The sequence below is a fragment of the Callorhinus ursinus genome, unplaced genomic scaffold, assembly GCF_003265705.2.
Source record: "Callorhinus ursinus isolate GAN/ISIS: 27379988/994484 unplaced genomic scaffold, GSC_fseal_2.0 scaffold14, whole genome shotgun sequence".
Classification (NCBI taxonomy): domain Eukaryota; kingdom Metazoa; phylum Chordata; class Mammalia; order Carnivora; family Otariidae; genus Callorhinus; species Callorhinus ursinus.
This window is the reverse complement of record NW_027397076.1, coordinates 35509411-35524826: the sequence shown is the minus strand read 5'-3', so window position 1 is coordinate 35524826 and position 15416 is coordinate 35509411. Positions and strand designations below refer to the sequence as shown.

Genomic DNA, 15416 nt, shown 5'->3' with positions numbered 1-15416 from the left:
ACATAATGTAGTGACTTGTGGTCTAGTTTCTGCCCATTGCTAAAGATGGCTTTGTTTTGTGACTTAACCTAGAGATCTTGGATTCCTTATGGATAAGTCGTACAGACATTCTACCTCATAGCAAAATGTTATGTAAAGATACTGTTATATAATTAGTAAATTGGTTGACTCAGTTATGCAGAAGATTACCTGAAGATGACTTTGTAAATTTCATATTCCTTTGGCTATTTGTATAATTAATATTTCCTCTTTTAGGTTTTTTTCTTTTTTAAAAAAATCTTAACTCTGCCGCTCTGCTGGATAACAAAGCAATAGCTATGTTCTCTTGGGGCCTATAATAACAAAATTCTGTTGATCTGTTTATAGTCCTATTACAAATGCTTTCTCTGGGTCATTTCTCTGTCCTCGTAATAGTCCTTAAAACTATTAGAACCTTTAGCTCCTCCTTATGTGCCATTTATGTAACGCCTCATCCTTAACAAATTATGAGAGGATATAACCCATTTCTGAGCTCTCAAGTTTGTTGTTTTATAATTGTAATTCTCTTCTTTTATTATCTCAAATATTCTACCTTGTAAGAAAAATAAAGTAGTTCACATTGATTTAGATACTTAGTGATGGAAATGAAGGAAGATAAAAGTAGTTTTTCTTCTGATTCTGGCTAGTCAAGCCTGTGGAAGGGCAATTTAAATGGTTTTGAGTGTTCTGCCAACATCTGCATTTCATTTTTCTTTTAATTATTTATGCTAGAACCCTCCTTTTTCATTTTTCTCCTGTGTACATTTGTTTCTTTCGTTTTCCTTTTTCCCTTTCTTACCATTAGGCACGTAAGTGGCATCCACTAGCATTGTTTTAACTCTGCTGGTGACAGTGGCAGAGCTTTTCTAGATCCTTGTTCGTATCACTTTTCTTTTGCTAATTGACTAGATACCTCTTGCTAAATTGACTAGAGATCTAAGAAGTCAGGTAAGCATTAACTCTTTGTTGACTGAGAATAATGAAACTGTTGCTGAGTACTAATTTGGATAGTTTTACAGAGTATTTTATTTATTGTTTCTCTTTTCCTTGTTCATTTGTTATGACATTTGGAATAATTTATGTGCCCACATTTCTTCATCCCTTCCCTTTGGCTTAGCTCACTGTGCTTTTTTTAAAAAACTAACACCTTTCACAGAGTTGGGAAACAAGATCCTGAATACCATAGAAAATAATAGTCGTATTTTTCTGCAGTTAAATATTAAAGATTTATAATGGCTCTGAGTTTTGTTTGTGATATTTTTGTGTCATTTTTTTTAAAGTCCACCTATTTGCATTCATGTATTGTTACTTTTACTCTTAAGAGTATTGTACTTCCAAGGAAAGTTTTATATTATTACTTTATTTTGTTTCCATATCATTCTTTTCCCCAAGGAACATTATTTCCTATGTTATATATAAGTGGAAAAATAGGATTTATTGTATAGAAATTTACTTTATAGTTACCATTCAAGAATACATCTATGGTGTGAAGTAAGAGATTTTTACTGAGATCTTTGGGGCTTTATCTTCTACCAGATTTTTAAAACAAAATAGTTTAATGAATTTGTATTCAAATCTATTTAGTGGTGGTCTGACTGTTTTATAATTTAGAGCATTATTTCTGTATCTCAGGAAGCTGAATATGGTGGGCATGATCAGATAGATTTGTATGATGATGTCATCTCTCCATCTGCAAATAATGGAGATGCCCCAGAAGACCGTGATTACATGGATACTCTCCCACCAACTGTTGGTGATGATGTGGGTAAAGGAGCAGCACCAAATGTTGTCTATACGTATACTGGAAAGAGAATTGCATTGTATATTGGAAATCTAACATGGGTAAGTAAATTTAACATAATGAATTAAATTATTGGTAGTTGGTTTTGAACTATTAAAGTAGTTAATTTCTTCCAGTTTTATAAAATAAAAATTTGAAGATTTGTTCTGTATGCTTGTTTATGCAATGAGGAGAGAAATTCAAGTACGTTTAAACATAAATTCCAAGTCTAGTTTTGGTGAATTTTGTGGTCATTCAGCTTGTTTTGGTAGAGATGCCGGTTAAATATAATTCAGTTATTTTAAGTTTAAATCAGGTATTCTTTTTACTTTACTACTTCTGCTATCCTAGTTTTACAAAGAAAAATACTCACATAGGTCTGAAACCAGGATTCAGAACTGTAGGAACAAACAGTTTGACCTGGGGTTTTAAAAAGTTTTCATTATTAGGGCTCACTCCTGGCTTGCTCAGTCGGAAGAGTGTGCGACTCTTGATCTTGGGGTTATGAGTTGGGAACCCCATGTTAGGTGTGGAGATTACTTAAAAAAAGTAAAATATTTTTTTAAAAAAGTTTTCATTATCTAATTTATATTACAAACTTGTTGAATTTCATTTCTGCTTTTAAATTTGGGAAATCTCATTTATGGAAACACTGCTATATGCACTGTATTTGAATTTGGGTTTTTAATGAGACTGAGATTATTAATTGGGAGTTTCATTAACTGTGTGTTCAGTGTATATTTATTATATATACATGAGTACATATAATATATATTATAACATGAGTAAAACATTTATGATTTTTAGCATTAAATCTTAAATATTCATCGAAATAGTCCTATAGAATCTTTACATCTCTACCTAGAAGCATTTAGAACACACATTTGAAAGTTTAAAAATTGTCTAGAAATCAAAATTTTTCGCCCTTCTTTCCTTGGTAGCATTTTAAGATGTTCACATTTTTAAAAAATTAACCTATCTCCAACCACTCAGTCTGAGCAGTTTTATAATATTGGAGACATTATCAGTGTAGTTGTGAGGAGTGTGATTGCTAAAGAAGACTTTGAATCGTAGCTTGTCCATCTATTACTTTTGTGATCTTGGACAAGCTTTTTAATTTCTCCATAGCACCATGTGAGAAATGGGAATAATAATAGGACTTAACAGGATCATTTTAAGAGTTAAATATTTGATATAAAGTACATGATAGGTCCTCAGTCCATGTTAGTGCTTTTTTTTTTAATCTTATACTCAAACATAAGGTGGAATTTATTTCCCGATATAATTTCCTTTAAGGAGAAAAGTGATAAGTGAGATTGGTTTTATTAAAAATTTAACATCATAGCAGTTTAAAATTGGGAGAGACCAGAAACTCTTTAAGAGTAAAAAAAAATGAATCTTATCTCCAAGGATAATATACCTTCTAATTTCTGAAACTCTTATCAAGGGATGAATTTATGTCCTCAGGTGCTTTTATACCATTTAAAAATTAAAGACTAACTGGCAGTAACTCTGCTTAGATTTCCACTGAGCATTAACTGTGTCTTGTTTGTTCTGAGTTTACTCTTAACAAGTTGAAACAATTAAAATCTTGGATATGTTTTGATGGTTAATGAGGGGGAAATGTCTTGCAGTGGACAACAGATGAAGACTTAACTGAAGCAGTTCATTCTTTGGGAGTAAATGATATTTTGGAGATAAAATTTTTTGAAAATCGGGCAAATGGCCAGTCAAAGGGGTAAGAATTTTAATTTTGTTTTTCCCCTAATATGTTAGTAGCTAGTGATTGTAATTTTGGGAGTAACTATTCTTAATGCTAACTATATGCAGGCTTTATTATTCACATTGGCAGAAAGTTCTTGGGCAGAGATTCCCTTCATTTCACTTACTTCGTCTACCCTGTGATCTTACTTACTAAAACTAGTGAAGCTGGAAGTGTGGGCAGATTAGGTCTATTTAATTTTCCTGAGTTTTCTCCATTTGTGGTTGAAATGATTATTGAAGACAGTTTGAAGAAGCATTATTATCCTGTGATTAAGGGATGGGGAAAGATGGGCAACTGGAGAATAATGTAAAATGAATGTTTTGTGTAACTATTAAATTATGTACATGAGATAGGATTATTAGAGCAACATTATAAAATACAGGTACCCAGAAATAGGAAAATAAAAAGCCACAAGCTCGCCATCCATACATGATTACTCTTAAGATTTTAGTGAATATACTTGCAGGTTTTTCCCTAGTGCTCATATAATATATTTAGTGCAAAAAAATTAAAAGAACAGGATTATAATTCACGTTTCATAACATGAGTAAAACATTTATCCGTAAATTCCCATTTTCTGTAATGTCTTAATTCTTCCCATCATACCTTATGTGCTACAGTAATTTATTTTACTTTTTTTTTTTTTTAAAGATTTTATTTATTTATTTGACAGAGACACAACGAGAGAGGGAACACAAGCAGGGGGAGTGGGAGAGGGGGAAGCAGGCTTCCCGCTGAGCAGGGAGCCCGATGCGGGACTCGATCCCAGGACCCTGGGATCATGACCCGAGCTGAAGGCAGACGCTTAACGACTGAACCACCCAGGTGCCCCAGTAATTTATTTTACTATTCTTATTTTTGGTTATTTGAGTTTCAGTCCCTATTATAAATAATGTTACAGCAGGCTTCATTTTATATAAACTTTTGGCTGCAGATTTTGGATTTTTTTAAGATAAATTACTAGATGTCGAATGATAAGGAATATGCCTCAGTATGCTTGTTTCATGTTCAGTGTATTGTTTACATGAAGAATATTTTCTAAATATATGTGGAATCCGACCACTTCTTATGAACTTCACTTCTGTTACCTGGTCCCGAGCTACTATTATTTCTTACTTGAACTTTTGTAATAGCCTCCTACCTGGTGTTCTTGCTTTCACCCTAAATCCCCTACAGCTTATGTTACTGCGCAGTGTAAACGTTGGAAAAAAGTGACATCAGTATTTGTCTGCCCAGATCTTCTTCTAATGGTCCCCTATCACTTAAGAGTAAAAGCCAGAATCTTACTGTGGCCTAGAAGGCACTATGTGATCTATTCCCCACTACCTGTCTGACCTTAAATCGTACTATTCTTTGCCTTCCTTATGCTGTTTCAGCCACATTATCTCTGCTGTTCTTCAAACACATTTCTACGTAGGACTTTTACACTAGTAGTTTCTTATTCTTGGTTTTTTCCCCCAAATATCCACATGGATCTCTCTTTCACTTCATTCAGGACTCTGTTGAAAGAGTTCTCTTTCCTCATCATCCTATGCAAAATATTACCTTCTGCTCCTTTCACTGTTTCTTTATTTTTTCTTTATTATAGTACATTTTACTTACAGGTCTTGTCTCCATTAGATTGTAAGCTCCACGAGAGGAACGATTTTGTTTTGTTCACTCCTGTGTCCCTAGCCCTGGATTGTGTCTGGCATGTAGGTGATAATGTTCAATACATACTTGTTAAATTAATGAATTCATTAAATTGTTTCTAAGTGTTGTGACCCAAGATAATCTTGAGTCACACAGCAGAATTGTTTGTTGACTAGAATAAGGGATCTAGTTAAAGAGCCATTTTGAACATTAGGAAGAAAAGGGTTCTAAGCTCCTAAGAGCCCTTCTGAGAATAATCTAGAATATCCTATAACTATATGAAATTGGAGCCATTCTTTTTTTCTCTCATTTTTTTCTTCTTTCTTTCTCTTTCTCTTTTTCTTTTTTTTCTATTTCAAATTTATTTTTCTTAATTGAGATATAATTCTCATCCATAAAATTTACCTTTTAAAAATGTTCAGTCTGGGGGCGCCTGGGTGGTTCAGTTGGTTAAGCGACTGCCTTCGGCTCAGGTCATGATCCTGGAGTCCCGGAATCGAGTCCCGCATCGGGCTCCCTGCTCAGCAGGGAGTCTGCTTCTCCCTCTGACCCTCTTCCCTCTCATGCTCTCTATCTCTCATTATCTCTCTCTCTCAAATAAAATCTTAAAAAAAAAAATGTTCAGTCTCGGACACCTGGGTGGCTCAGTTGGTTAAGTGTCTGCCTTCGGCTCAGGTCATGATCCCAGGGTCCTAGGATCCAGTCCTGCATTGGGCTCCTTGCTCAGTGGAGAGCCTGCTTCTCCCTCTGCCTGCTCTCCCCCTGCTTGTGCGCACGCATGCTCTCCCTCCCCACAAATAAATAAATAAAAATAATTTTAAAGAAAAATAAATAAAAAATAAAAATGTTCAGTCTGTTGGTTATTAGTATATTTGTTATCACTTTTTAATTCCAGAACATTTCATCACCCCCAGAAGAAATCCCATACCCTTTAACAGTTTATTTTTATGGATTTGCTTATTCTGAACATTTCATGTAAGTAGAATCATACAGTATGTGGTCCTTTGTGATTGACTTCTTTCACTTAGCATAATGTTTCCAGATTCAGCCATGTTGTAGCATGTATCAGCATTTAATTCTTTTTATGGCTGAATACCATATGGATATACTACATCTTTATTCCATCCATCATTTGATGGACATTAGGGTTGTTTCCACTTTTGCTATTGTGAATAATGCCCCTGTGAATATTCTTGTGCCAGTTTTGTATGAGCACATATTCAGTATTGTTAGGGGTGTGTGTGTGTGTGTACACACATACATACACTCAATATTGGAATTACTGGATTATTATGTTAACTCTGTATTTAACTTTTGAAGGAATTGCCAGATGTTTTGTCAAAGTAACCACAGCATTTTACATTCCTGTCAGCAGTGTATGAAATTTTTAATTTCTCCACATCCTCATCAACACTTTTTATCTTTTTGATTATAGCCATCCTAGTGGATATGAAACGGCATCTCATTGTGGTTTTGATTTACATTGCCCTGATAGTGACATTGGGCATCTTTTCACAGGGCATTATTCATAATAACCAAGAAATGGAAACAACCCAAATGCCTACCAACTGATGGATACTTTTTTAAATGTGCTATATCCATATGAAATACTATTCAGCCATAAGAAGACATTAAGTAATGATACATGCTACAGCATGCATAAACCCTGAAAACATGCTAAGTGAAAGAAGCTAATCACAAAGGATCACATGTCATATAATTTCATATATATAAAATGTCCAGAATAGGCAAATTCATAGAGACAGAAAGTGAATTAGTGGTTTCCTACGGTTGGGGGATGGGAGGAAATGGAGTGACAGCTAACGAGTATGGAGTTTCATTTTGAGATGATGAAAATGCTCTAAAATTGTGGTGACGGTTGTAAAACACTGGATTGTACACCTTAATGAGCAAAGTGTATGCTGTGTTATTTTGAAAAAGTTAAAGATGAAAGTATGAACTTGTATTGTTTTAATTTAAGAAATATTTTTATTTTTCTTAGATAAAAGTAAATTCACACCATTTCCTTTTTAATAATAGTAGCTTTGTTAATCTCTCCTCACCTACCCTCACTCCTTTAAACATCTTTTAGGTTTGCCCTTGTTGGTGTTGGATCTGAAGCATCCTCAAAAAAGTTAATGGATCTGTTGCCTAAAAGAGAACTTCATGGTCAGAATCCTGTTGTAACTCCATGCAATAAACAGTTCCTGAGTCAATTTGAAATGCAGTCCAGGAAAAGTAAGCAATCCCTCAGAGGCCTTTATTAAAAGATGTGCATTTTAACCAGTGTTGCTAGTGTTTGTTAGATAATTACACTAGAGAAGTCATCTTAATATTTGGTTCATTGGAGAATCCATTTTAGAAAGTCCATCCTTTGAATTAAATCTGGTTTGTGACTATGGTCCAGTGTACTGAAAACCCATTCCCATTTTTCTCCACATGTCTCAGACCCAGGATTACATAACTGTGCACGTTCTGTAGCCCTGCCATTCTTGTCCTGTCATTCCCATCCTAGAGAAAGGAAGAAACTACATTCTAGTCCTTAGATTGAAGGAAGGTTATGTGGATGTGTGTTGTGGTAGGGGAGAAACAACTGGTAACAGAAAATACTCGTTGATTTTCTGCTTGTCACCAAGACCTTCCACCATTTGGTAAAGTGAATACAGAAAAGATTTGCCATTACACGCTTAATGAATGCTATCACTTAAAGAGATAAGGTGGATGATAATGCAATTAACAAATTCAAGTGGTTGTTTTTCATTTAATGTTTTAGCACTTAAGACTTAACTGAAGAATATGATACAAAATTTAAGTAGTCTGTGCTCATTGAAATTCAGATTTCTGTTGGGAGAATTTTAGTCTTGGTTGCTGTAGAGTACTGGTGTTTTGAAAGTAACTCATTTACCCGCTGGAAATATAATTTAAGTCTGGATATTTTGAGACCTCAAAAGAACTTAACTAGATGTGAAAGTTTTCTAACCAGTACTTCCTCATGTAGTGTGGATAGGCCCAAGGCATCTGCACGTTAGCCTATAGCATACAGAACTTTGAAATAGAGTTGTTTCTAATAGCAGTGGTTACATTTCAGAGGACTATTTTAATAAATGCTATTTATGAGTATTTGGATATTTGCAGCTACACAATCAGGACAAATGTCTGGGGAAGGTAAAGCTGGTCCTCCAGGAGGCAGTTCACGTGCAGCATTTCCACAAGGTGGTAGAGGACGGGGCCGTTTTCCAGGGGCTGTTCCCGGTGGGGACAGATTTCCTGGACCAGCAGGACCAGGAGGGCCACCCCCACCTTTTCCAGGTAAAATTTTTCTTAAATTACCATGGATAAAATGTGTCTACCTTAATACCTCTTTTCCTTTTCTCTCTTTTTCAAGTAATGCATTATTAATGTGACTTACTCTCCTTGTTATGCTATTTTTGGAATCCAGGAAATTTGATCAAGCATCTTGTTAAAGGAACTCGGCCTTTGTTCCTGGAAACTAGGATTCCATGGCATATGGGGCACAGCATAGAGGAAATACCCATTTTTGGCCTAAAAGGTCTTTATTTTTCTCCAAACTTGCTTGACTTATATATAGAATATTTACATCCGTCTTATTTTCTTACCTCTTAAAAAATCCTTTCAAGACCATTTTTCCTTGTTTCACTTTCTAGCTTGGCATCAGAGTAGAATATAAGGTGGGTGATTTCACTGTAAGAAATGTGTGTACGCTGAAAGGTGGAAACTATCTCTAAGCATTATAATCTTCTTTAGTAATGTTTTTTGTTTCAATAATTTTTCTTAAGCATAAATTGAACTAGTTAAATTTGTAAAGATATACTTCACTTTTGTAGTTGTTAGTGTAGCATTTACCATATGGGTTTCATTTAAAGAGAATCTTGGTCTATGAGTTGTGCTTTAAAAGTATAATCTTGGCATAAAGGTTACAGTACCTTATTGAAGTGTTTTTTTTCTCTCTCTCTCTCTCCTCTCTCCTTTATTCTATAGCTGGACAGACTCCACCACGTCCACCCTTAGGTCCTCCAGGCCCACCTGGTCCACCGGGTCCTCCACCTCCTGGTCAGGTTCTGCCTCCTCCTTTAGCTGGGCCTCCTAATCGAGGAGATCGCCCTCCACCACCAGTTCTTTTTCCTGGACAACCTTTTGGGCAGCCTCCATTGGGTCCACTTCCTCCTGGCCCTCCACCTCCAGTTCCAGGCTACGGCCCCCCTCCTGGTCCGCCACCTCCACAACAGGGACCACCTCCACCTCCAGGCCCCTTTCCACCTCGCCCACCTGGCCCTCTTGGGCCACCCCTTACACTTGCTCCTCCTCCGCATCTTCCTGGACCACCTCCAGGTGCCCCACCACCAGCTCCACATGTGAACCCGGCTTTCTTTCCTCCACCGACTAACAGCGGCATGCCTACTTCAGATAGCCGGGGTCCACCACCAACAGATCCATACGGCCGACCCCCACCGTATGATAGGGGTGACTATGGGCCTCCTGGAAGGTAAGTTAGTATGTATCTATGACGGTAGACTTGGTGTATTTGATTGGTAAAAGGTACTCCACACTGTCATCACTAAGGTTTTTGTTTTTTTAAATTATGACCTTTCCCCCAGATATTTAATTTTCTATATTGTTTCTCGTTAGAAGAGGCAGTATCATGGTGAAAGACATACAGAACTGTTGGGAATAATCCACCTCTGCCACTTAATTAGGCTACATGATTTAGAGCAAATCACTAAATTCTGGGGATTCATTTTCATTATTTTTTAAGTTAAAAGAGGTTAATAAAGATAATTTAAGTGAGCAAATGGGATCCTTAAGCTACTTTTAAGATTTTAAAAATGAATCTCCTTTACCATTGGTGATAATACACAGAGCATTAAAGTTTCTTCATTTTAGGAATTAGATTAGTTTGTTATATAGGTACTGTTGATTATCTCATGCTGATCAGGAGTCCCGAGTAGCAAATTACCAACTTTTAATTAAAACGGGAGCATTCAATAATTTACAAATACATTTGGGTAGAAGAAGGCTTGTAAAACACAGTTGTTGTGGAAATTAAAATAATTAATGGTGATCCTTGGAGAAGAGCTGGGTGGAAATCACTACTGAAGTAAGTGATCTCTTAGCCCCTTTCAAAAGTCCTTTAAAAACTATCCGTACTCAAAACATAATTTAGAGAGCTAGGTTTATAATCTTCTGCCCGCTTTAATTTCTTCTGAGTTTATATTTTTAAACTATCACTGTTGAATTACTTTGTATTTCATTTTGTCTGATAATGTCATAAAGGAATGGATTTGAGAATCTGCCTAATTCCATGCAATTGCACAGGCTCATGGCAATAAATTTGATGTTGTAAGCAAAGCCCATTGACCATTATCCATTTGTAGAGGTTGCATCTATATGGCTGTCAAAAATGCTGTTTGGAGCACCTGGGTGGCTCATTTGGTTGAGGTCATGATCTCAGGATTCTGGGTTCAAGCCCGAGGTTGAGCTCCCTGGTCAGCGGGGAGTCTGCTTCTCCCTCTCCATCTGCCCCACCCCCTACCCCACTCATGCTCTCTCTCTCAAATAAATAAGTAAAATCTTTTTTTTTTTTAAATGCTGTTTTCTTTAGAAAACTGTTAGAACTGCTAAACTAGTATAACTTCTGTTCACTTTAATTCCAGTGAGTGACTTCATATTAAGTGTTCACCTTTAGTATATTAAGAGTGGGTTACATGACTTGGTTTGACTATTTAAAATTTTGAGTTTCCTATCCTTTTCCTTACATAATAGAATTTTTGCAGTATTAGGTTTTCATGATGGGGGGATGGTTATTAATGACTACTTTTTATTGAAAATTAGAGAAAACTATCTTAGGTGGGATTTTTTTTTTTTTAAGAGGGATAAGATGGGCACAAGTCATAGCATTTAGTTGAAATTATACCTGTATTTTGAACAACTTGTAATTTGCTCAGGATGTTTATAAAGTTCGGGGAATAACAGTAGTACCTTAAAAGCATGCAAAAGAGGGCGCCTGGGTGGCTCAGTCGGTTAAGCGTCTGCCTTCGGCTCAGGTCATGATTCCAGGGTCCTGGGATCGAGTCCCTCATCGGGCTCCCTGCTCCGCGGGAAGCCTGCTTCTCCCTCTCCCACTCCCCCTGCTTGTGTTCCCTCTCTCGTTGTGTCTCTCTCTTTCAGATTAAAAAAAAAAAAAAGCATGCAAAAGGTTAGATTATCTTTTTTTCTCATTTCATTGGAATGAGCTGCTACTGTGTCCCTCAACTCAATGTCTTTTTTTTTTTTTTAAAGATTTTATTTATTTATTTGAGAGAGAGAGAATGAGAGATAGAGAGCATGAGAGGGAAGAGGGTCAGAGGGAGAAGCAGACTCCCCGCTGAGCGGGAAGCCCGATGCGGGACTTGATCCCGGGACTCCAGGATCATGACCTGAGCCGAAGGCAGTCGCTCAACCAACTGAGCCACCCAGGCGCCCCATCAACTCAATGTCTTAATCTAGTAACTAGTAACTCAGATGGCAAAAAACTTTACTTTTTCTATAATGTACAGTTTTTTCTTCTTTTATTGAAGTATAGTTGACACAGTGTCCATGTACAATTTTTAAAGTTGTCAATCAGCTTTAGAAAATTTTGGCACTTAAATTCATTTTTTTCAACAGTTGTTTACACTTACTATATTTGCCAGATACTCTTCTGGGGATTCAGTGGCAAACAAGATGGTCTAAGATCTTGTCCCTGCCTGAAGTTATATTAATTAATCAGACATTTGTTATCCTTCTGTTGTGAGTTGGGTCCTGTGCCTAGAGGATCCAGACATAAATGTAACGAGATTCCTTAATTGTGTAGGGCTGTACTTTTTGTTCCCAACATTTAAAAATATATATAAATAAAAGATACAAATATTATTTTATGTTATATAATATATATTCATCAGAACAATTTATTATATCTGTTTTTGTATGACTCTGAAAAATATTATATTGTAGATATCTAAATACATTATTTCTGGCCTCCAGAAAGGCAAGGTTTCTAAGTTGCTACTTTATTTCAGCTGAAAGATAGTGGTGTAAGAATTTTGCTTAGACTTGTTCTCTTTGTAGGATAAACAGTATGCTTCACTCTGGAAGAATAACTACTAGCTCTGAGGCACTTGTCAAAAGCAACTAATATGAATTGTTTTATACTATTACGACTAACTTAGAAGATTTGTTGAGTACAATTTAAGGTTAATTTTATTTTACAGGGAAATGGATACTGCAAGAACGCCATTGAGTGAAGCTGAGTTTGAAGAAATCATGAATAGAAATAGGGCAATCTCAAGCAGTGCTATTTCAAGAGCTGTGTCTGATGCCAGTGCTGGTTTGTATATATATTTCTTCCTGTATTAATATTTCTTATTTATGTTATTAGGAATGACCTAAAGCTATGTGCAATCTTGAAGATTGATCATTTGCATTTAGTACTTATATTCATATTCCCAAATTGTACCTTTGTTTGTTTAAAAGACATTGAAGGAAGCTATGTGTCACAGTAATGAAAAGATCCATAATTTTAAATATTTAGGTGTAGATTTAAATTTTAGTCCTTCCATTTAATGACTTAAATTTGATTCTCTCATATTTACAAATTAATAACCTGATTTACACAGCTATAATAATAACAAATTGTGCTAATTTCATGCACATTTTTCCAAATGGCGAAACACTAAAAAAATTAAGAAAATCTTCTGTAGTTATTTTAGTTTTCTTTTATAAAATGCTTTATTACTCTTACCCCAAGCAGTTTGGTGGTATTTTGGAAACAATTTATTTGATTTCACTCCCTCTCCTTTCCCTCATAGGTGATTATGGGAGTGCTATTGAGACATTGGTAACTGCAATTTCTTTAATTAAACAATCCAAAGTATCTGCTGATGATCGTTGCAAAGTTCTTATTAGCTCTTTGCAAGATTGCCTTCATGGAATTGAATCCAAGTCTTATGGTTCTGGATCAAGGTAAAACTTTCCTGTCTCATGTCTATTTAAAACTCTTACTTTACAAATAGAAAAAATACTGTGTTGGGGACTTTAAAATAGGACTTTGATTTTACTTATTACTGTTTATGCAACATCTAGAGTGATTTTTTTTTTCTTCTTTTTTTACATTGAATCAAATGTCAGGTGTTTGCTTGCTTTTAAAACCCTTCGAAGGTTTCCGGTTACTTTTAGAATAAGACTGTAAACATTGAGGCACTGTGTGATACCTGCCTGTCTTTTCAGCCTCATTGTGTACCTCACCCCTTGCCCAGTATTCTCTAGTCACGGTGGTCTCTCTTTTCTTCCTCTTGATACATCAGTACTTAATCATCTCATTGTTTTTATACTTGATATTCCTTCTGCTTGGAGCCCTTTTCCCTGGCTCTTCACATAGCTGGCTTCTTACTCTTCATGCTCAACTCAATCTAACTTTTAGGAGAGGTCTTCTCCCAGGTTATTCTGTCATGTTGTTCTTTTTATTTCTTTCATAGTACTTACCATATTCATAGTACTTACCATAATCTATTTTTTTTAATTTTATTTATTTGAGGGGGAGGGAGAGGAAGAGGGAAAGAATCCCAGCCAGACTCTGTGCTGAGCTCAGAGCCTGACATGGGGCTCGTTCTCATAACCCTGAGATCATCACCTGAGCTGAAACCAAAAGTTGGACCCTTAACCAACTGAGCCACCCAGGTGCTCCTATTCCTTATTATTATTGCACATTTCTTTTCACTAGAACACATGTTGGAAGATGGAAGGGGCCTTACCTGTCCTGTTCACTGCAGTATTTCTAATGACTAAACAGTGTTTGGTACAGAATAGGTGCTAAATAAATATTGAATAAGGGAGTTATTGAATGGTCTATTCTTAAGTTTTCTTACTAGGTAATTCCTTTTTTTAGCATTGCAGCTAACCTTGAAGTTTTCCATATTTTTGAAAGGTAGATCTTTAATCTGTACATGATATTCATAGATCTGTCTTCAGTGTACTTTATCTGGTGTTAAAGTCTTAAGACTTTGGTCTTGGTCATGGTCCCCAACTTCCTAATTAGTACCTTTCTGACCCAATGTAAGTAAGGATCTTTGTATCCAAACAAATTTATCATAGCTGAAGACCATACCTTACATAGTCTTTGTAATTTTTTAAGCCCTACTAATAAGAACTTCTACCTTGATCAAAGAGCTTAGCATCTAATAATGTTTGCTAAGTCTAGCTGTCTGGTGCAAAAATACAAAATAGATATTTCAGCTTACAGACAGCTGTTCTTTCCCTATTGTGAATTTGAGAATTTAGTAGAATTTCTTTCTTTCTTTTTTTAATGTTTTTCAATTTAAATTCAATTAATTAACATATAATGTATTATTGGTTTCAGAGGTACAGGCCTGTGATTCATCAGTCTTATGTAATATTCAGTGCTCATTACATCACATGCCCTTCTTAATGTCCATCACCCAGTTACCCTATTCCTACACCTCCCTCCCCTCCAGCAACCCTCAGTTTGTTTCCTATGATTAAAAGTCTCTTATGGTTTGTCTCCCTCTCTGGTTTCATCTTGTTTCATTTTTTCCTCTCTTCCCCTGTGATCCTCTGCCTTGTTTCACTTTTTGAGGAACCTCCATACTGTTTTCCAGAGTGGCTGCACCAGCTCGCATTCCCACCAATAGTGTAGGAGGGTTCCCCTTTCTCTACATCCTTGCCAACATCTGTCGTTTTCCTGATTTGTTAATTTTAGCCATTCTGACTGGTGTGAGGTGGTATCTCACTGTGGTTTTGGTTTGTATTTCCCTGATGCTGAGTGATGTTGAGCACTTTTTCATGTGTCTGTTGGCCATTTGGATGTCTTCTTTGGAGAAATGTCTGTTCATGTCTTCTGCCCATTTCTTGATTGGATTATTTGTTCTTTGGGTGTTGAGTTTGGTAAGTTCTTTATAGATTTTGTATACTAGCCCTTTATCTGATAAGACATTTGCAAATGTCTTCTCCCATTCTGTCGGTTGTCTTTTGTTTTTTGGTTTTTTTTTTTTTAAGATTTTTATTTATTTATCAGAGAGAGAGAGAGAGAGACAGAGGCAGGCAGAGGGAGAAGCAGGCTCCCTGCTCAGCAAGGAGCCCAATGTGGGACTCGATTCCAGGACCCTGGGTTCATGACCTGAGCTGAAGGCAGACGCTTAACTGACTGAGCCACCCAGGCGTCCCTGTCTT

General features: G+C 36.2%; 1 protein-coding gene across 4 annotated transcripts in view; it reads left to right on the top strand.

Annotated features, from left to right (window-relative positions):
* The window catches only part of CPSF6 (cleavage and polyadenylation specific factor 6), a 34827-nt gene that overhangs the window by 6004 nt on the left and 13407 nt on the right, over nucleotides 1–15416 (top strand). For 2 of the 4 annotated variants that reach the window (XM_025882716.2, XM_025882713.2), the window contains exons 2-9: nucleotides 1651–1860; nucleotides 3433–3536; nucleotides 7288–7433; nucleotides 8331–8504; nucleotides 8635–8745; nucleotides 9195–9699; nucleotides 12443–12558; nucleotides 13040–13193. In XM_025882716.2, coding sequence (XP_025738501.1) covers nucleotides 1651–1860; nucleotides 3433–3536; nucleotides 7288–7433; nucleotides 8331–8504; nucleotides 8635–8745; nucleotides 9195–9699; nucleotides 12443–12558; nucleotides 13040–13193 — 1520 coding nt within the window. The remainder of the gene's footprint in view (nucleotides 1–1650; nucleotides 1861–3432; nucleotides 3537–7287; nucleotides 7434–8330; nucleotides 8505–8634; nucleotides 8746–9194; nucleotides 9700–12442; nucleotides 12559–13039; nucleotides 13194–15416) is intronic. The other 2 variants (XM_025882718.2, XM_025882717.2) reach the window with 1 other exon arrangement.